Genomic DNA, 21459 nt, shown 5'->3' with positions numbered 1-21459 from the left:
CACTGTGTCTGTATCTACAAGATTTTTTTTTTATCAAGGAACATTCCAGAATGTACCTTGTTTCCAACACCACCACCCCACTCCTACAACCCCCCACCCACCCACCCTGACTGCCGGTAAGAAAATGGACTGGTCCGTAAGGAGAGGGTGAGGGTGAAGGTAGAGGTGGTGGGGGGGGGGGGGGGGGGTTAAGTGGGGTAAGACCTCGTCTGGTAGCGCGCGCAAGGTGAATTTATTCTGTGCCACAGCAGTCGCCGAGTCAGTCGTCACCTGTCTGTCTCTGTCTCCGTCGCTCTCTCTCTCTCTCGCTGCACTGCCGGGCGAACCGCTTCTTTGACATTCAGCTGCAGAAATGGTGAGTTGGCGATTTTTCTTCTTCTTCTTCTTCTTACCCTCTTTGCTTGATTGCCTGGCGATTTCGCTCGGTGTATGCTATCAGCAGCGTAGTTCTGCTTGTTCTGTATCAATGGCTATATAAGCGGCAGTTGTGTTGGTTTTCGTAGTTATCTCCTTCCCCCTCTCCCTTTTTTTTTTCTCTCCCTCAGTGTCTCTTTTCTGGCCTTGTCTACCCGCAAGTTTATTTTGTTTTGTGAATTTTTGTATATATATATATATATATATATATATATATATATATATATATATATATATATATCGTATAATCGCACTTTATCATCCTAAATTCAGCTCCAGGAATTTAGGGTGCTAAAGTGCGACATTAGGTTACCGTTCGTTCCGTCCCACTTCACAATCCTAAATTCAGCTCCAAAAATTTAGGATGATATATATATATATATATATATATATATATATATATATATATATATATATTTGTCTAGTGTCTGCAGTTGTATATGTTCCTTTCTTTCCTCACTCCTCTCAGCTTATTGTGTCTTGTTTTCCCGTCCTGCTTTAGTTTTATTGTGTTTCCTTGTTTCAAAGGCAATGTTTTCACTGAGTAGATGTAGGGTGTGTGTGTGTTCGTACTTGTTTTCTCTAAATTGTCTTATTAAAGTAGTGGATAAAGGTTTGAACATATTAACAGTGAAGCCACGAACACAAAGGTTCGCTGCCTAAATGTCAATCATAGAGAAAAGGAAAGGTCTTCGGATTAACACATATCGTCTCGTACTGAGAAACATTGCGTTGCATGCTGAGGAAGGGGGGGTGGAGAAAGAGAAAGAAGTGGAAGAAGAAGGTGGAGGAGGAGAGAAGAAGGAGGAGGATAAGTGGGGAATTGGGGGGGGGGGGGAGAGGGAGAAGAAGGATTAGAAATAAAAAGAAGAGACAGAGCCGAGTGAAAGAGAGAGCGAGTGGTGAGACAGAGAGAAAAAAAAGAGGGCTAAAGCGGGAGGGGGATACAAAGAGAAAGAGAGAGAGAGAGAGGGGGGGGGGGGTGTACTGTAAGTGTGCGACCAAAGAGTCTGAAAGAGAGACATAAAGACCGAGAGAAAAACAGGCAGACAGACCTAGGGGGGCAAGTCGTGTTTGAAGAAGAAGAAGGGGGAGAGGGAGAGGGAGGAGAAAAAGAAAAAGAAGAGACAGAGAGGGCGAGATGTGGGGAGAGAGAGGGAGAGAGAGAGAGAGAGAGAGAGAGACCCCCAAAAAAGGGGGGAGGGAGTGAGGGTGGGAGAGACAGGGTACTGTAAGTGTACGAGCAAAGAGACAGTCAGACAGAAAGTCCGACAGACAAACAGGCAGACAAAGGTAGAGGGAAAAAGTGAAGTCAAATCGTGTTTTGCACAGACAAGAGACTCCCCCACCCCCCCCCTCTCTCTCTCTCACTCTGTCTTGCTCAGTCTGTCTGCGTCAGTGTCTGTCTCACTCTGTCTCTGTCTCTCTCTCTCATTCTGTCTGTCTCTGTCTCTCTGTGTCTGTGTCTCTCTCATTCTGTCTGTCTCTGTCTCTCTGCGTCTTGTGTATGTGTGTTCCTGTACCTCTTTATCTTTCTGCCCCTCCTTCTCTCCATCTCTCCCTCTGTCTCTGTGTCACTGTGTCTGTCTGTTTGTCCGTCCATCCGTCCGTCTGTCTGTCTCAACCTCTAAATCTCTTTCTCTCTGTGTCTGTTCTGTCTGTCTGTCTCTGTCTCTTTCTGTCGTTCTGTCTGACGGCTCTGCCTCTCTCTGTCTTTTTGTCTCTGTGTCAATTTCTCTGTCTCTGTCTCTCCCTCTCTGTCTGTATATTTGTCTGTCTATCTATCTGTCTGTCTCTCCCTCTCTGTGTTTACACCCTTGCTGCCCAAGGTGCTCTCCAGATGGTGAATGGTAGCTCATCTCAGCCCAAAGTTGTTTAGGTTTTTTGGGTTGTTTTTTTCTTTTAATTGTTCCCCACAATCCCGTTGAATCTTGTTGCTGTCTTGCAGGCTTCTCTCTCCAAGAACGATGTGGAGGGTGAGTTTCAGATCTTTCTCAGAGTGACCCTCCTCTGTTTCCATTCCCTTGCCCACACCGCCCCACCCCTCCCCCCCCCCACCCCCGCTCCCAATCCACCACTCTTTGTCTTCTTTTTCTTCTTCTTCTAACTCTCCCATTTTGTTCTTCCAGTTATTGTCTTCACGAAGTGACCCTTTGCCCGTTCCCCCCAACATCCTCCTTCTTCAGTCAGTCTTTTTGTCCTCCTCCTCCACTTCCCCCCCCCCCCTCATCCTCCTCTACCTCCTCCTCCTCCTAAAACGTTCACAGCTTCTCTGGCCTCTCAGACCCCACCATGATGAAAGCCGACAATCACTATTCTTCTTCTTCTTCTTCTACTTTTTCTTCTACTAAATCTCCGATGTTGCCCATCCAGTGTTGATAAATTTCTACCCGCTGTGTGTTGTCGTCAATGTTAACATTTGTATTTCTCGGTTTCCCCAGCCTGGCTCACCTACCGCCGATCTTAAAACTGTAAATCTGTTGTCATTTAGTTCTTGGCTACTGACTCACTTTGCGTTTTTTTGGTGAACAATAGAGAGACACTATTAACTTTAGGATTTCGTCAGTTTTTTTTTGGTAAGACATTTGGATAGTTATATTCAAAGCCGGGGAAAAGTTAGCATTTCCGTTTTCTCTCTTATATTGATCTCCCTTGGTTCACACAAAATTTCATCTGTCGCTGGATGTTTCCCCGAGAACGTGAATGTGGCCTTCCTTTCGTAACATGTCACACAGAATTGGTTCCAGATAGCCTGAATGTGGTCTTCCTTTCGTAACATGTCACACAGAATTGGTTCCAGATAGCCTGAATGTGGTCTTCCTTTCGTAACATGTCACACAGAATTGGTTCCAGACAGCCTGAATGTGGTCTTCCTTTCGTAACATGTCACACAGAATTGGTTCCAGATAGCCTGAATGTGGTCTTCCTTTCGTAACATGTCACACAGAATTGGTTCCAGACAGCCTGAATGTGGTCTTCCTTTCGTAACATGTCACACAGAATTGGTTCCAGATAGCTTGAATGTGGTCTTCCTTTCGTAACATGTCACACAGAATTGGTTCCAGATAGCCTGAATGTGGTCTTCCTTTCGTAAGTTCCAGTTAGCGTGAGTATGGTGTTCTCTCAGTAACATTTCACACAAAATAAGTGATTCTGGACAGCGTGATTGTTGTCTTCCTTTCGTAACATTTCACACAGAATTGGTTCCAGATAGTGTGACTGTGGTTTTCTTTCCTTAATATTTCACACATAACTGGTTCCAGGTTGCGTGAATGTAGTCTTCCTTCAGTAACGTTTTACACAGAATTGGTTCCAGATAACGTTAGTGTGCTCTTCCTTTCTTAACATTTCAGAGAATTGGTTCCGTAGAGCGTGAATTTGCTCTTCATTTGGAAACATTTCAAACAGAACTTGGTTCCAGATAGCGTGAATGCGGTCTTCCTTTTAAGAGTTCATACAGAATTGCGGGTTCCATATAGCGTGAATGTGGTCTTCCTTTTAAGAGTTCACACAGAATTGCGGGTTCCATATAGCGTGAATGTGGTCTTCCTTTTAATGGTTCATACAAAATTGCGGGTTCCAGATAGCGGCGTGAATTCGTCCCAAATGACCCACTGTTTTGTTCATACCCTTAACGTGGTGCGGTGCTATGATCTTAAACACAGAATGTGTCACACGGTCCTGGTTCCCTGAGGACTGCAGCAGTTCTAGTATCGTCCACACGTGGAATTCCTCCCCTTCACTCTTTAACTCGTGGATGTTTGGTGGGTGGACTGAGCGCCTTTCACTCACGAATCAATGGTCACACTCCTTCCTCGTTCCCTTTCCACAATATACACTTGGAGCGTGCTTCTCTTCATTCTATTCGATGAACAGTGTTGCGTATCCATTATCTATTAATTAATTTATTGATTTATTTTATATTATTATTATTATTATTTTATTATATTTCTTTTTAATTTTATTGATTGATTTATTTATTATTACTTTTTTTTGAATATTTGTGGGGTTTTTTCACTTTATTTATTTATTTATTTATTTTATTTATTTTTTTCTCGAGGCCTGACTAAGCGCGTTGGGTTACGCTGCTGGTCAGGCATCTGCTTGGCAGATGTGGTGTAGCGTATATGGATTTGACCGAACGCAGTGACGCCTCCTTGAGCTACTGATACTGTGTACTATGCTTGTGTACACTCTTCGTCTTTTACAGTAAATGAATACGCAAACTCTTTATCACACAGGTTGATGGGCGGTCGATTTCTTATGAATATGCCAGATCATGTTTCGATAAGACTTGAGAACTCTTAAGGCATACACGGGTACAAATAATATATGAAAACTTTAGTGATGGGTGAGTAAGTCAAGAAGTACAACAACAAAAATAGACAAAGAAAAAAAAAAGACAGACAGAAAGAATGAAAGAAGAGAGAAAGAACATCAGTGGAGTGATGGCCTGGAGGTAACGCGTCCGCCAAGGAAGCGAGAGAATCTGAGCGCGCTGGTTCGAATCACGGCTCAGCCGCCGATATTTTCTCCCCCTCCACTAGACCTTGAGTGGTGGTCTGGACGCTAGTCATTCGGATGAGACGATAAACCGAGGTCCGGTGTGCAGCATGCACTTAGCGCACGTAAAAGAACCCACGGCAACAAGAGGGTTGTTCCTGGCAAAATTCTATAGAAAAATCCTCTTTGATAGGAAATAAAACTGCATGCAGGAAAAAAAAGAAAAAAAAAAAAAGAAAAAAAAAAGGGTGGCGCTGTAGTGTAGCGACGCGCTCTCCCTGGGGAGAGCAGCCCGAATTTCACACAGAGAAATCTGTTGTGATAAAAAGAAATACAACAACAACTACAACAACAACGACATTTGTCAGCATCAAACTTAACGACATGAATCAAGCAGAAATCTTCGATTTACACATGCTGGGGAATAATGAACGCAGCTCTGTTTTGCTCTGTTCGTTAATAAATCTTTACACTCAAAAGTAGACCTTGTTCTGGTGAAAAAGAAACCAACCAAGATACTTCACATGTATTTACTACGCCAGTTCTTTCATTACTGTGAGTCAGTGTTTCATATTTAGGCAGATACCCACCCCTTACAAAGACATCACTGTTAGTATTATCCATGTTTACTTTCATTTTCAGTCACATTGCTGTAGCATACAATCTCATCAACTTGTTTTGCTAAACTTATAACGACACAGACAATGAAAGATGTAATCAGCAAAAACAATATGAGCAGCTCTGTCACATAAAATGGTACCTCATGTCGTCCATTTCCAATAATTTATGATGCAAGCTCGTTAATGTGCAGAGAAAATATAACAGGACTAAGTATATTCCCTTGTTTTTCACCATACTTACAATTCCCGTAATATGATAGCTTGGCTCCACTGTTTATTTTAGCTTTTGTTACACAATACAAACTTTTGAATGTATCTATTATGTCTTGCCTTAACTCCGTTCGTTATTTAAATTGCCTATTTAGATTGACTTTATTGTTACGTCCTGACGATAGTGTTGTTAGAAACATGTCCGTGCATGTATCTTTACAGAGTATCAAGAACAGAGAAATTTGCTGTTTCTTAATCTGGCCTTTAATGTTTATAGTTGTATCTAATTCAGTATTTTTGTTTTTTTTACTGTCTATATCTGTTTAATAAAAGTTCACATTTCCTTTCTCGAGGGGGAACAAAGCCTAAAGTGAACCAACTATCTAGAGTCTTGAATTTCTCTTTGTCTGTCTGTCCGTTTATGTCTGTCTGTGTCTCTCTCACTGTCTGTCACTGTCTCTCTGTCTCTCTCTCTCTTTCTTCCCAGAAAGCTGGATGTAAGAAAAAAGTAACAATTCATGTTTTACTACCCTCTTGAAATAAAAATCGTTTCGTTTCGTTTTGTTCTCTGTCTGTCGCTCTCTCTCTCTCTCTCTCTCTCTCTCTCTCTCTCTCTCTCTCTCTCTCTCTCCTGTCTCTCTCTCTCTCTCCTGTCTCTCTCTCTCTCCCTCTCTCCTGTCTCTCTCTCTCCCTCTCTCCTGTCTCTCTCTCTCGAATAATAGCATCCTCTCATCTGGAAACCATCTGGAATCTCTCTCTCTCTCTCCGTCTGTCTCTCTGTCTGTCTGTCTGTCTGTCTCTATCTCTCTGTCCCTCTCTCTCTCTCCTCTCTCTCCCTCCCTCTCTCTCTCTCTCTCTCCCTCTCTCCTCTCTCTCTCTCTCCCTCTCTCCTGTCTCTCTCTCTCGCTCTCTTTCTCTCCCCTCTCTCCGTCTCCGCCTCTCTCTGTCTCTCTCTCTCTCTCTCTCTCTCGCCCCTCAGTCTCTCCGTCTCTGTCTCTCTCTGACTCTGTCTGTCTGTCTCTGTCTCTCCCTCCCCCCTCTCTCTCCCTCTCTCACTCTCTCTCCTCCCTTCCCCCTCTGTCTCTCTCTCCCATCTCCCACCCCTAGCTCTCACCGTCTCAGTCTCTCTCCCCATCAGTTCCCCCCCAACCCACCCTCCTCTCTCTTCAACATCTGGCTCCATGCAAACCCGGCCCGGCGAAAATTGGCCAGTAACTGATACATGTACGACGGACGGACCTTGTACATGTGGATTGTATAATGCGCCTGGCACTGCGGCATACTACCTGGGAAACTTGGGCCATGCACTCTCTGTCGACTCCAGTCTCGGCACGCACCGATGAAGATCAGTGTTTGGTAACACAGAAGGTACCTCCACACACGGCATACGGAAACCATTAGTAGTAGGGAGAATAAGGAGTCGGAGGGTTGTGCCTGAGAAAAATTGGGTGAGAGGGGGGTTGGGGGTTGGGGAGGCTGAGGGGAGATTGGGGACGGGGGTGGGTGGGTGGAGAGAGTAGGGGAATGGGGGGAACTGGGATGGGGGTGGATGGGGGTGTGGGGAGGAGGCGAGGAGAAAAGGGGGGGTGAGTAAGGGAATGGGGTGGGTGGCTTGGGGAGGGGGCGGGGTGAGTAGTGGGGGCTGGGATGGGGGTGGGTGGGGGGAATAGTGGGCGGAGGTGTGGGGGGTGGGGGTGGGGGCTTGGATGGAGGGGGGGGGGGGGGGACTAGTAAGCCGCGTTGGTGAGCGGCGGCGGTGATGGGTTTGGGGGTGAGAGGGGTGGTGGTGGTGGTGGTGGAGGAGGTCCGCCTGTGTCGGCTATATGCTGAGGATGATTGAAATCGTTGCGTGCCTGTTCTCTTCTCACAAGCACGTGCATGAGTTACCGGGCAGGTTTGTTCTCGTCAGTTGCTCTCACGTGTTCGTTTCGTCAAGCGTTGGTTGGTTAGTTTTCTTGCTGGTTAGGTTAGGGGTGGGGGTGCTTAGGGTCGTGGGAGAGAGGTGGTTCGGAGGAGGGGGGGGGGGTGGGGGGGTAGCTGGAAAGGTGTGTACGTGTAGAAAGGGGGTAGCGCTTTCTGAGATCAGTTGGCAAGCAAGCAAGCAACACCTACACTCTCTCTATCTGGGGGTGGGGGGGGGGGGGGGGGAGGTGTGTAGAAAGGGGGTAGCGCTTTCTGAGATCAGTTGGCAAGCAAGCAAGCAACACCTACACTCTCTCTATCTCTGCACTGGTCTTTGCCAAGTCGAATTAGCCAGGCAGCCGCGGAGTACGTATTGCCACAGACAGAAGTACGTATGTCGCACATTAGTGTGTGTGTGAGTGTGTGTGTGTGTGTGTGTGTGTGTGTGTGAGCGTGGGAGTCGCGGCAGCTCACAAACGAAGAAGAAGAAGAGGAAGAAGAAGAAGAACACCTCCTCTGTTGAACTAACTCTCTGCTGAAGGGACTAAGTTAAAAACAAACTAACAACCCGTCGTTCAACACCTGTGTCGCCACACTGCACGCCAAGTGAATACCTCATCCAAACGAACCAGCTGCCTTTTGTTACCGCGTGGGGAACTGATGCCTCATTCACGGCCGCTTGATGACTGATGGTTCAACCCGCGCCACCCACCCCCATCCCACCTCCACACCCGGCACACATGCCGCCCCGCTACACCCACCGCCCTTCCCTCCTATCGATCTTTTACCCACTAGCACCCCCCACCCCCCCCTCCCCGGCCTACTCCCCACTGACTCCCTAACCGGGCCTCACATTGCCCCCAACTCCGCCAGTTGAGTTATGCATGCGTGTGAATGCCGGACTGGTGTGAAAGCGCTTAGATTTGTCTGTGCACAAGATTCAGCGCTATGTAAATACTGTCATTATTATTATTATTACACCCACCCTCCCTCCCTACCTCCCTCTCCCCCTTCGGAGTTTCATCCCCCTGAGCTCGAGAAATCCGTTTCCTTTTTTTTTTTTTTTTTTTTTTTTTAAATCAGTACGTTCCACTGACCACGTCACCCCAACCCCCGCCACCGCCTCCTACTCCCCCGCCCCCCCCCCCCCCCGCCCCCCCATGCCATCGGTTCGCTTCACCCACCCTCTCCAGAGTTCCGACTCAACAAGGCAGCATATGTATTTACATTATGTGAGTGGATGATGAACAGGTAGATATAACTGACTGGCGAGTCTGCAGCATGTCCATCCCAGAGCAGGTCCGATTCGCGTACTCTTTTATGGTGCCGCCTCCCCAGTCAGCGACCCTTCAGTTTGAGAGCTTGACTCTTTGATGGTCCCGTTTCACCTATTCAGTCTTTTTGTCTCTGTCTCTGTCTGTCTCTCTGTCTCTGTCTCTGCTGTTTGTCTGTCTCTCTGTCTCTGTCTCTGTCTGTCTGTCTGTCTCTCTGTCTCTGTCTCTGCTGTCTGTCTGTCTCTCTGTCTCTGTCTCTGCTGTTTGTCTGTCTCTGTCTCTCTCTCTCTCACACACAAACTCACATGCAACAATGAAAAAACCACAACAAGAATCTAAAAAACTGAGTGCATAAACGAACTGGAAATAGGCGAATCGAGATGACCAGTTTTGGTAGGCGAAATGGGAATAGGCGAAATGGGGTCATCGGTTTGTTGATAGGCAAAACTGGAATGGGCGAACTGGAAATAAGTGAATCGTGATCGCCGGTTTGGTGATAGGCAAAATGGGAATGGGCGAAATGGAAATAGGCAAATCGTGATCACCAGGTTTAGTGGTGGGCGAAATGGGATCACCGGTTTGGTGGTAGGCGAAACGGGTTTAGGGGGAATCGGGGAAAGAAGAGAAACGGGGAAAAGGTGAATGGGGATGACACCCATGTCACTACTGACAAAATGGACGGACGCTCACACCGACAGAACTGATATGAATGACCTTGGCGCTGTTGCCGTCACTGTGTGATATATAGATGTAAACTACATGTGTGTTATAGACAGATAAATGTTTACAGCTGTTCGCGTTTGACAAGGCTTTGTGACGTTTGTTGTCAGTCGGGTGATCAGTTGGCTTACAGTTTTCAATCCATCCAGCTGTCTGATGAAGGTGACATGTGTGTGTGTGTGTGTGTGTGTGTGTGTGACAGACAGTTTGCATCCTCGCTGGTCCACATGAAAGAACTGAAATAAACGTACCATATGAAAATCGTCGCTGTATCGACAACATCTGTAGCCACAGACACGCAGTGGAACATTGTTATATAAGATAGATAGACTGAGAGATAGACAGATAAAAAGGTAGATATATTATGGACAGGTAGATAGATAAATCTGCATTCTGAATGACATTGATGAATGACCTCATATACCAGTTCCTTTTACGACTGTTGAAAGAAGAAGAAAAAAGTATATCTGAGAAAAGAAAAAAATTGAATATTCAAGGTATGATAATGTGCAAAGATGAACTGGGAAGACGGGGTGGAGGGGGGGGAGGGTGGAGAGAGAGAGAGAGAGAGACTGAGACAGATATTTTATTCATTTAAGGCCATGGCCCCATATGAAGAGGGGCAACAACAATACATAGACAAGCACCACAGGTCCTCACAAAATTTAAGATACAAGAGACACTCGCTGTTGAAATGCTTTGAACAGATAAAGTGCCAAAATACGAACGACATATTCATTGCTAGAAGCCGTCAGTAGACCTAATCGGAACAAACATGGATCTGTATGATAGAGAGAGAGAGAGAGAGAGAGAGAGAGAGAGAGAGAGAGAGAGTATTAAATTAAACATAGATCTGAATACTAAACTACTAATATGGGAAACCATACCGTGCACCTTACACTACCGTACAAAATGTTGAGCGGTGGCCAAGTGGTAATAATGTACCCAAATAGGAAGCGAGTGTCTCGCTGGTTCGATTCCCATATTATACGGACCAGGATTCATTCTCCCTCTTCCCACACCCCTCCCCTCCTCCAGGCACTAGACCTTGAGAGATGGTCTCGGTACTAGTCAGTCCTCCGGATGAGGCGATAAAACCGAGGTCCCGCATGCAGCATGCTCTTCAGATGGTGCACGTAAGGAGGGTCCTCGGTCTCAAAAGGGTTGTCCCTGGCAAAAAAATTCTGTAGAAAATCCGCCATGACAGTGAAATAAATGCACCTGCTGACAGAAAAATAAACCGAAGGGAATAGAGGTAGTGCTGTACTGTGGCAAAGCACTCCCTCCCCGGGGAGAGCAATCCAAATTTTCCACAAATAAACCTATTGTGACAATACAATACAATACAATACATGCCCTCCAAAAAGAACCCCTCTCCCCCCCCCACGCCCCCCCCCCCCCTCTCCCCCTTCCCCCCCACACACACGCTCCCCCACCCCGAACTTTGAACAGTTTGATCGTCAAAGAAACCATTGATTTGTTTGTTTGTTTTACTTGTTGGTTGGTTGATCGGTTGATTGGTCCTGCCATTTGACGTTGTTGTTGTTGTTTTCTGGTGGTGGTTGTTTTTGGTTAGTTGTGTGTGTGGGGTTGGGGTGGGGGGGGGTTGGGGGGCTTAGGGGGGGGTCTGGGTCTGGGTCTGTGTGTATGCCTAGCTGCATGCGTATCAGAGCTGCTGGAAGCTAGTCCTCGGGTCATGGAATCATCAAAGGGAGACCTGCTTTCACTATTTTATTTTATTTGTTGTTATTTTATCTAATATCCTTCTTAGTGGTTAATAATGTAGTTATTATTATTATTATTATTATTATTATTATTATCGTTATAATGATAATGATAATAATAATAATAATAACTACATTATTAAAACTATTATTATTATTATCATTGTTGATGTGGTGGTTGTTCTTGTTCTTGTTAGCAGCAGCAGCAGCAGCAGCAGCAGCAGCAGCAGCAGTAGTAACAGCAGCACAAATCGTAGTAGTAGTAGTAGTAGCAGTAGCAGTAGGCATCCTTCAGTCTCGGGAGACTCGGACTTGTGCTCTGACTCGGTACTGATGGGTGTGGCGCAGCGTCGGATGTGGCTGAACAGGCAATATTCGTGAAGGAATGTTATTGTTATCATTGTTCTGTTGTTATCATTATTATTTTGTCATTTATTTATTTATTTATTTTTCTCTCGAGGCCTGACTAAGCGCGTTGGGTTACGCTGCTGTTCAGGCATCTGCTTGACAGATGTGGTGTAGCGTTTATGGATTTGACCGGACGCAGTGACGCCTTCTTGAGCTACTGATACTGATACTGTCATCACATCATCATCTTCTTCGTCATCATTGTTATCATTATTGTTATTATTATTATTATTATTATCACTGTGTGTAGAAATCACCGAGGTGTTCGAGCTGTTCGATTTCTGGGACGGCCGTGACGGGGACGTGGATGCTTTCAAGGTGGGAGACATGTGCTTCTGTCTGGGACTGAACCCCACCCAGGACACCATCCACAAGAATGGAGGAACCACCAAGCTGGGTCAGTGCCTTCTGCTTCTGGTTCTGGTTCTGGTTTTAGTTCTGGTTCTGGTTCTGGTTTTAGTTCTGGTTCTTGTTCTCGTTCTTCTCCCTGTTTTTCTCTTCTTCTTCTTCTTTACCACCTCCTCCTCCTTGTTGTTGTTGTTGTTGTTCTTCTTCTTCTTCTCTTCCTCCTCCACCATCACCACCACCACCTCCTCCGTCTCCACCTCCTTCTTCTAATGTCTTCTTTTTTTCTTTTCTTCATCTTCCTCCTCTTCCACCACCTCCTCCTCCTTCTTCTCCTCTTTCTTCTTCTTCTTCTTCTCATCTTCCTTCATATTCTCCTATTCCTCCCCCTCCTCCTCCCCCCCCCCCGCTCCTACTCCTCCTCCTTCATCTTCTTCTACAGTCTTCTTGTTCTTTTCCTCCTCTTCTTCCTCTTCCTCCACCTCCTCCTTCATTTCCTCTTCTTTCTTTCTTTCTTTCTTCTTCTTCTCTTCCTCCTTCTCCACCACATCCTTCTCCTCCTTCTTCTCCTCATCCTCCTCTTCTTCTACTTCTTCTCTTCCTCCTCCTCCTCCTCACCTTCTTCTTTCCTTCTTCTCCTTCTCCTCCTCCTCCTCCTCCTCCCCCATCTTCCTCTCCTGCTTCTCCTCCATCTACGTCTTCTTATTCTCTTCTCCTTCTGTGTGCAGGAGAGAAGTCGTACAAGCTGAACGAGTTCCTGCCCATCTATGAGACCATCAGCAAGGAGAAGGACACCGGCACCTTCGCCGACTTCAACGAGGCCTTCAAGACTTTCGACCGCGAGGGGCAAGGCTTCATGTCGGCTGCTGAGCTCAGGCACGTGCTCACCGGCCTGGGTGAGTTGTTTGTTGTTTGAGGGCAGACGGGGCTGAGGATTTGGCTGGGGGGTGGGTGGGTGGGTGGGTGAGGTGCTTCGTTATTGATTTGGCAAGGCTTCATGTCGGCTGCTGAGCTGAGGCACGTGCTCACCGGGATGGGTGAGTTGTTCAGTTGAGGGCGGACGGGGCTGAGGATGTGGCTGGGGGTGGGTGGGTGGGTGAGGTGCTTCGTTATTGATTTTGGCTTTCATCTAGTAGGAGCGAGTGGAGAAGTTACGTCATTTTTTTTTTATTTATTTTTTTTTTTATCAAGTCGATTCTGTGAGATGCCTTTTTGAATTATGCGTGCTCAGGCTTGTTGTGATAAGGATCTGTCTCGATTTGATAAAAAAAAAGAAGAAGAAGAAGATATGTTTATTTACCAGTTCAAAGTAACATTTTATGATGATGATGATGATGGTGGTGGTGGTGGTGGTGATGTGGACAGGTGAGAAACTGACGGACGCCCAGGTGGACGAGATCATCAAGGCCACGGACACGCGGGAGGACCTGGAGGGCAACGTCAAATATGAAGGTCAGGGTTCTAGTCCTTATCTTCAATCTTCCCATGATGGTGACTTCCTAGGCTGAAGAATGTCCGTTAAAACACACACACACACACGCACGCACGCACGCACGCACGCACCCCCCATACCCCCCCCCCCACACACACACACACTCTGTGTATGATGGGCCGTGTAGGATATGTATGTGCTTACTTGCCAGAGTGTATATGTGCATGTGTGAGAGCATATATGTGTGTATGCGTGCGTACATGCGTGCCTGTGTGTGTGCATGTGTGCGTGAGTGAAGTGCGCATGTGTGTATGTGTGTGTGTGTGTGTGTGTCCATTAAATTTCGTCTTTTCCTGTCATTTATAAATTATCCAGCTGTATGATGGGATTGTGTAGGATAGATATATGTACTTATTTGCCGGAGTGCATATGTGCATGTGTGAGTGCATAGCATGTGTGTGTGTGTACGTGCATGCATGCCTCTGTGTGTGTGTGTGTGTGTGCGTGCGTGCGTGCCTCTGTGTGTGTGTGTGCGTGCGTGCGTGCCTCTGTGTGTGTGTGTGTGTGTGTGTCTGTTCCCCCGTCATCTAAATCTATGATGTGATTGCAGATTTCATCCAGAAGGTGATGAAGGGTCCTGAGATGTAAGAGACAGCTGACAGACGAGGAACACCTCTCGCACACAGAGAAACTACAACAACAACAACAACAACAACAATACACGCAACAACATCAACGTGACACAAATCACCACTGACAATGATGAACGAAGAGTGAAAACCCGTCCACACGTCAAATCACGATGTCATCAGCATACAGCGAAAGACCCGGTCCCTGCCAGCCTCTGTTTTCCTCCTCTACTGTGATGCTCACCTCACCTCACTTCTCGTCGACAGGTCTCTCTGTTTTGTTGCGGAGTTCAATGTCGAGGTCGCATAGAGAGGGACAGTTCGAAGGTCATTGTCAGGTAGGGGGGGGGGGGTGGGAGGGGGAGGGGAGGGTAACTTTGCGCGATGATGTGAAATTTTCAGTCATAAAAACAACGAACTAAGTCACACGCACACACACACACACACACACACACACACACACACACACACAGTCATCATGGACAAATCGGTCCTGAAAGGGATGCCCAAAAAACAACATCAGAACCAGATCTACTGAGTGACCACCACAGGCCAGTTAAGTCCAGCCACTGACCAACCACAAGCCTTAGTTAATTGCTTGCCTGTGTTGTAGTCTGTACACATCAGCGAAATCACCATCAGCCAATGAACAGCACTGTCACCAAGAGAGGAAAACCGGAACACACACAAAAAAAAGTTCCGTCATTACCATCTTCAACAACTGATCTGTTTTTAGACGCCGTACACCACCATCTGGAGTGCGGGGGCCCCTTGCACGTCAGATTTTGTTCAAGCATGAATGTGTGATTTCTAGTGGCTTCCTCCCACTCCCACACCCCCAGTTAGTTTTTAATAGTTGATTAATTATCTACTTGATGATGCAGCTAGTTGGCTTTTATTTAAAAAAAAATTTTTTTTAGTAGTAGTAGTGACGCCACGCATCATCTCGTGTGGGAAAAGAGGTCGTTCTCAACGAACAAATGAAGCAGCAGGGAAGCGCAGGAGAGGTGGAGAGGTTATTGTTATTTATTTATTTATTTATTTATTTATTGTTCCTTTACACCGTTCACCTGTTCTCAGTGTTCATTCATTCCTTTTAGCGGTCTGGTCTGACCTTGCTCAGTGAGGTGTGTCCAGAACGTGAGTGAATTGCCCAATATAGAACGATTGTTGGTTTTTTTAAAATAAAGCAATTAAAAACAACGTACTCTGTGTGTGTGTGTATGTGTCTGTGTTTGTGTGTGCGTGTGTGTCTGTGTGTACGTGTTGCGTAATAAAGCAACAGCTAGGGTTTTTGAGTTCTATATTCCCGGACTGACTGTGCCTGCATTGTTACTGCATATGACTGACAGCATTAAAATTAATGATAATCATGCTGAGAAACCTCACAACTTTCACACATTAACAAACAGGACACGCTATCTCTCTCTCTCTCTCTCACTCTCTCATATTGTGGACCCCAACACTACAATAACAAAGACCCAGGCTTTGACACACAACCTGCAGACCTGGAGAGGCGCCGTGAAAGAATCGACTACACATTGCATGGATGTCTATAGATCTTCTTCTTCCAGGGAAGCCACCGCAATCAGCCAGCTGATTATTCTGTCACTTGGAGGAGGTCGGAAGCGCAAAAAAAAGGAAGAAAAACAAACAAGAGAGGCAAGGCCTTCAAGACTCACTTGTGATACACTTTTTAAAAAAATCCAAGCTTTTTATGTATTGAGTATAATTTCAAAATGTAATGTTTAAGATGAGAAAGATCAGCTTAAAGCGAATTAAGTCCCCTAGCATTAATTACAGAGTAATTTCCCTTTTTTTACTATCTGCACCAAAACGTTTGCAAAATAAATAAAACTTCCATGCTTAGCAAAAGAAGTTCCTGTTTGAACAAAAATGATAATAATGACTGCTCTCGTTGTGGGGTTAGAATATCAGATCAAAGTGCCAAGTTTAGAGAATACAAAAAAATATAAATATAACAGTAAATGCAGTTTGCATATAATTAGGCTTCATTTTGTTTTTGTTTTTGTGCCCATCCCAGAGGTGCAAGATTGTTTTAAACAAGATGACTGGAAAAAACTGAATTTTCCCTATTTTTATGCCTAATTTGGTGTCAACTGACAAAGTATTTGCAGAGAAAATGGCAATGTTAAAGTTTACCACGGACACACAGACACACACAGAGACAACCGAACACCGGGTTAAAATCCTATATAGTGAGTCTGGAGGCCCTTGACACGAAGGTGTCGATGGTTGTGGCCTCCACGACGCTGTTCCAGCCTCGGATTGTTCTTAGTAGGAAGGACTGTTGCTGATATTGTGTGCGGCATCTTGTTTGGGTGTATTGCTGGTTAATTTTTGTGGCCTCTCCTCTGTCGGGCTACGGCAGGCTCCATCTTTTGTTTCATGCTGTTCATGTATACCATTTCATGCCGAATTTTGTACAGCATAGCGAGGCGGGCAGTTCGACGTCTGTCTGTCTATAGAGGTCACCAGTGATTAAATTTATTTCCTTGTGGAAGGCACTTAACTCTTCACTCAACTCAAGCTAACTGACTCCGGTTTGGGGAAAAAGGTAAAGCGACGGAAGGACAGCATTATTGAACTATGCCTTCCTTTGCCAAATAAGCGTCGTATGCAACCTGGACGTACGCTACAAGGGCTGTATCGCACAAAACATCGTCGAACGGTCAGCAATACAAACATCAGCAGATGTTTTGTAGTACCACCATCAAACCATGAACAATATAAGAACTCCGTTATTACTGGAACAACAGTGGAGTGGAACAACCTGTCTGGCGATGACATCGTCAGCTGGCTTCAGGTGAAGCCAGGCGGCCCAGAGCCAACACCACTAGTCCTACTCCTGTGTACCCCACTCCCCTCTCTCTCTCTCTTTCGTTAAAGTTGCTGTCAGTCCTTGGCTTCAGCAACGTATTCATCCAGATCAAGATCCGAGTCCTTGACATCGTGAAGTAGAGTTCACGGCCTCTGCTCCTATAGCAATTAGAGTCTTTGGGATCTTTAACCTCAGAAACAGACTTGGAGGAATTTGGTGAACGGTTCTTCCAGTGATTCTTCACAGAATTAAAGGAGCGAGGAGAAGAAGAAGATGGAAGTAGAAAGAACACAAAACTTTCAAGATGAAAATTAGGTGTACATATAACATAATTATTGCAAAAAAACTCAACAAAAACCCAAAACCTCCCGAAAAAACAACAACAAAACAAACAACAACAACGGTGTTTGGGGATGATAAATGGAAGCAAACTATACTGGAATAAGAAAAACTTGGGAGAAAAAGAAGCATCTGACCTTTCATAACTCAATTTACTAGTGCATCTGAACTCACTTATGTAGCGGACCATTTCAAACACTCTTGGTGGACTATAACCATTTAAAAAAGAGAGCGCTTTCTGAGAGTTGTTCCATGGTTCATTTCAGACTGTTAAAAGGCAACCGTTCATAGTTAATCAAATGAAAGGTTGAAGTTCAGTCTCATTTAATTTTTATACTTATACTTGATACTTACTTGATACTTGATGTTGTTGGTGTTTGAGTCCTGTGGTTGCAGGTCAGTTCACCGGTTGATATATTGGCCATATCCACAGCTGCTTGCACTTGCAAGGTCTACCGATAGCAGTCCAGGTTGTACAGTGCTGGGTGGTTAACCCAATAGGCGTCAAGTCTGTTTTGAAATGCGTTCGACGGGCGCCATAGCCGAATGGTTAAAGCGTTGGACTTTCGATCTGAGGGTCTCGGGTTCGAATCACGGTGACGGCGCCTGGTGGGTAAAGGGTGGAGATTTTTACTATCTCCCAGGTCAACATATGTGCAGACCTGCCAGTGCCTGAACCCCCTTCGTGTGTATGCGCAAGCATAAGATCAAATACGCACGTTAAAGATCGTGTAATCCATGTCAGCGTTCGGTGGGTTATGGAAACAAGAACATACCCAGCATGCACACCCCCGAAAACGGAGTATGGCTGCCTACATGGCGGGGTAAAAACGGTCATACACGTAAAAAGCCCACTCGCGTATATACGAGTGAACGTGGGAGTTGAAGCCCACAAACGCAGAAGAAGAAGAAGAAGAAGAAGAAGAAGAAATGCGTTCAAGCTGGGTGAGGACACTACTGACTCTGGTAGGCTATTCCAAACCGACACAACTCTTTCGGAAAAGAATGAACTCCGAACGTCTAGGCGGGATCTGTGCTTTACTAGCTTCTTGCTGTGGCCTCTGGTGTTGCATCTGTCATGCAGCTCGAAGTTGGGTCGGCTTGTGTCATGGATGCCAGTGATGTACTTGTAGAGGTCAATCAGGTCTCCCCTGCATCTGCGGTGTTCCAGGCTTGGCAGCTTGAGGGTTGACAGGCGTTCTGGGTATGGTTTGTCCTTCAGTTTGCCAGTGAGTTTTGTGGTTTTATCACCGAATAACAGTAGACGACCTTATTTCGGGTCAGTTACACACACACACGCGCACGCACACGCACACACACAATGTAATGATGTATTGAAACATATCTGGTTTGTTATCATTTGATTTACTCAGTAAGATTATTTACTCTCCCTCTTACACATGAGAGGAAGCTGACTATGTTGTCACAACATAATCTGTACACAAAACTAGTAAAAACAGTCAAACAAACAATAACACCATACCCAAAACAACAAGAGAGAGGTTGTTATAAGTGAACCTACATATTTTTTCCCCACAACACATTCTTATTGGCCTGCATGTTCTTCAACTTTATTTAACTGAATTGGAAAAAAAAAAAAAAAATCCATAACACACTGTAACTGGCCACTATATTCTTCAGCTTTATCTATCAATTTTTAGCTATGAAAAAAAAAAGATGAAATAAAAAAAAACAACTGAAGAAGTGATTACTATGTTTGTTTCTATGATGCATTCATGCCAACTGCTTGGAATTAACTAATAAAAAAAAAAATTTAAAGAGAGAAAAAAAGTCATTTTGTGAGTGGTGATTTCTGTATCTCTAGATCTGCCAATGGTAGTTACATCTCACGTAATAAACACCAAGATATGAGAACAGTTATACTAAACTGCAGTCTACAAAGATATTGTTGAAAACAGACATGTCTATGGCAAGCATCAATCACAATTAAATGGCTTCAGTGGTTAATCAAGAAAAAACAACGATGATCATTAAAAAAAAAAAAAAAAAAAAAAGCAAGGTAAAGCCAATGTCCAGATCCATATAAATCTCTCACCCTCACTCCCCATCCCTTTAAAACACACACACACACACACCACACAACACCCCCTCACTCCCCTTTCCGAAAGAACCCAGCTGCAACCTGCACACAGTATTAGAATGCAACCAAACAAGGGTTAATCATTTAGCATTTTTTTAATATATTTTTTTTATACACGTATATAAAAATAAACACAAAAAACACACCACCATTTGTTCCTCTCATATTCTCACAGCCTTTAACAAAATCACAAAGAAAACATCTCACTGTCATAATTATCCCCAATCACTTTTTCTCTCCTCAAACACTTCATCAACACGACCACCACCACCCCAAAAACAAATAAACAAACAAGCAAAAAAACCATCAACACAGTCCGTGTATTTCAGACGATTTGAGACCAAACCAGTCTATGATGACAAACTGTAACAGACATTGCAGTAAAAACTAATCACACAGACAGCTGTTAGAAGTGTTCATACCAGGATAACATAACCTCCCGCACCCCCACCCACCCCACCTACTTCCCCCCCCCCTCCCCTCAGGAAAAAAACAAAACAAAACAAAACAAAACAACCACCACCACTGCCAAACAAAAACCAAAATAATTCCCCCCAAAACAGCAACAAAACACAGACACACATGCACACACAGTCATATAACAGAAATTTTCAACCCCCAAAATCCCAAAACAACAACAAAAACAAAACTCTCTCTCTCTCTCTCACACACACACACACACATATATATACAAAGTTTTCAAAGCAAGAACCAAGATAACATACAAAAGAATAAAAACAAAAAAACAGAAACAAAAAAACCCACAGACAAATACATTGTTTGAAGATTTCGTACCCAGGTAACACTTGAGAAAATTAACTTCTTTTTTTTTTTGTGCTGTCTGTGACATATATTACATGCAAGTATACACAGTAGAAAGTTTTTCTCAGTCAGAATCAAAAGTTTCAACTTACTAGTAGTATATGTCAATGGTTGTGGTGTCTCACCACCTTTCTCAACAAAAACGGATACAAGAAAACTCTTAGGTTGAACAGCCTGTGAGCAAATTCACTTCACTTCACATCAACATTAATTAAAGTTGCAAGGCCACAGGCGCCCAACTGTGGAACTGCTGCAAGAAACTGTCATGACTCGGAGAGAGAGTACAAGGCCTTCAGGAGGTTATCGGCCGTAGCTACTTTCGTTTTCTCTGCATAGGTGGGTAGTAAGTTTGCACAGGACAGGTATCAGACCCCTGCCGGAGTCTGCACTAGTGGGTCACAGTTAAGTATGTGTAATTAAATTAAAGCTGCAAGGCCACAGGCGCCCAACTGTGGAACTGCTGCAAGAAACTGTCATGACATGGAGAGAGAGTACCAGGCCTTATTGAGGCAAGGCCTTCTCTTGATTTGGGTGGCTACTTTTGCATTGTGTTGTATTGTATTGTGAGTGTTGTACTGTGTTGTGTTGTATTGTATTGTGCTGCGTTGTATTTATTGTTTTGAATTACTTGTTTTTGAGGTTTTAAAGGTCCCATAACCTTTAATGGCTATATTGGGGCTGTGAATTCTAATCCATGGTGTCAAGGGCTCGGCAAGGGAAGGCATGCATAGCTCAATGCTCTCCTTCTGTCGCTTTAACTCACTCCGGACGATGGAACGCTATATCGTTCCTGACATAAGGTAGCATTCCGGATGACAGAACGGTATAGCGGTTTCGACAATTAAAATTTTTTTTCCACGTTTTCCTCATGGGGTAGCATAAAAATCGCAGCAACACCGGGCATTGCGAACATGTCATGGGTCAAATGGAAAGTTTCTTCATGAGATACCGTAACAACACACTCCACAGCGAGCCAGTGAGTTCAGGACCCCACACGACAAGCTAATCTGCGTACTTACCAAAAATGGCGTCACAGGCGATACAAGTGGAAATTTTGAGAGCAAACTAGATCACGACAGCGGCTTTTACCACTGCTGAAGTGATTGAAATGCTTCAAACTGAAGGTTTCAACATTGACGAGGATGATGAAGACATTGAATAAAGTATCTGTAGT

General features: G+C 44.8%; 1 protein-coding gene across 1 annotated transcript; it reads left to right on the top strand.

The window, feature by feature from the left end:
* Positions 1-229: 229 nt before the first annotated feature.
* On the top strand, positions 230-15356 carry LOC143288868 (myosin, essential light chain, adductor muscle-like). The gene is made up of 6 exons (XM_076597522.1): positions 230-355; positions 2363-2390; positions 12026-12172; positions 12849-13016; positions 13486-13572; positions 14163-15356. Exons 1-6 carry the CDS (start codon positions 353-355, stop codon positions 14198-14200), a joined length of 471 nt encoding a protein of 156 aa, XP_076453637.1. The 5' UTR covers positions 230-352; the 3' UTR covers positions 14201-15356.
* Positions 15357-21459: the final 6103 nt, after the last annotated feature.

Source organism: Babylonia areolata, chromosome 13 (assembly GCF_041734735.1).
Source record: "Babylonia areolata isolate BAREFJ2019XMU chromosome 13, ASM4173473v1, whole genome shotgun sequence".
Lineage (NCBI taxonomy): Eukaryota > Metazoa > Mollusca > Gastropoda > Neogastropoda > Buccinidae > Babylonia > Babylonia areolata.
Note: the sequence above shows the minus strand (reverse complement) of the source record. Positions and strands in the feature narration are given on the sequence as shown.

What these genes read in the sequence shown, in the direction of transcription:
- LOC143288868 (XM_076597522.1), top strand. An exon ending in GCACGTGCTCACCGGCCTGG is followed by an intron (nt 13,017 to 13,485) that starts GTGAGTTGTTTG and finishes TGATGTGGACAG; the next exon opens with GTGAGAAACTGACGGACGCC. An exon ending in GGGCAACGTCAAATATGAAG is followed by an intron (nt 13,573 to 14,162) that starts GTCAGGGTTCTA and finishes ATGTGATTGCAG; the next exon opens with ATTTCATCCAGAAGGTGATG.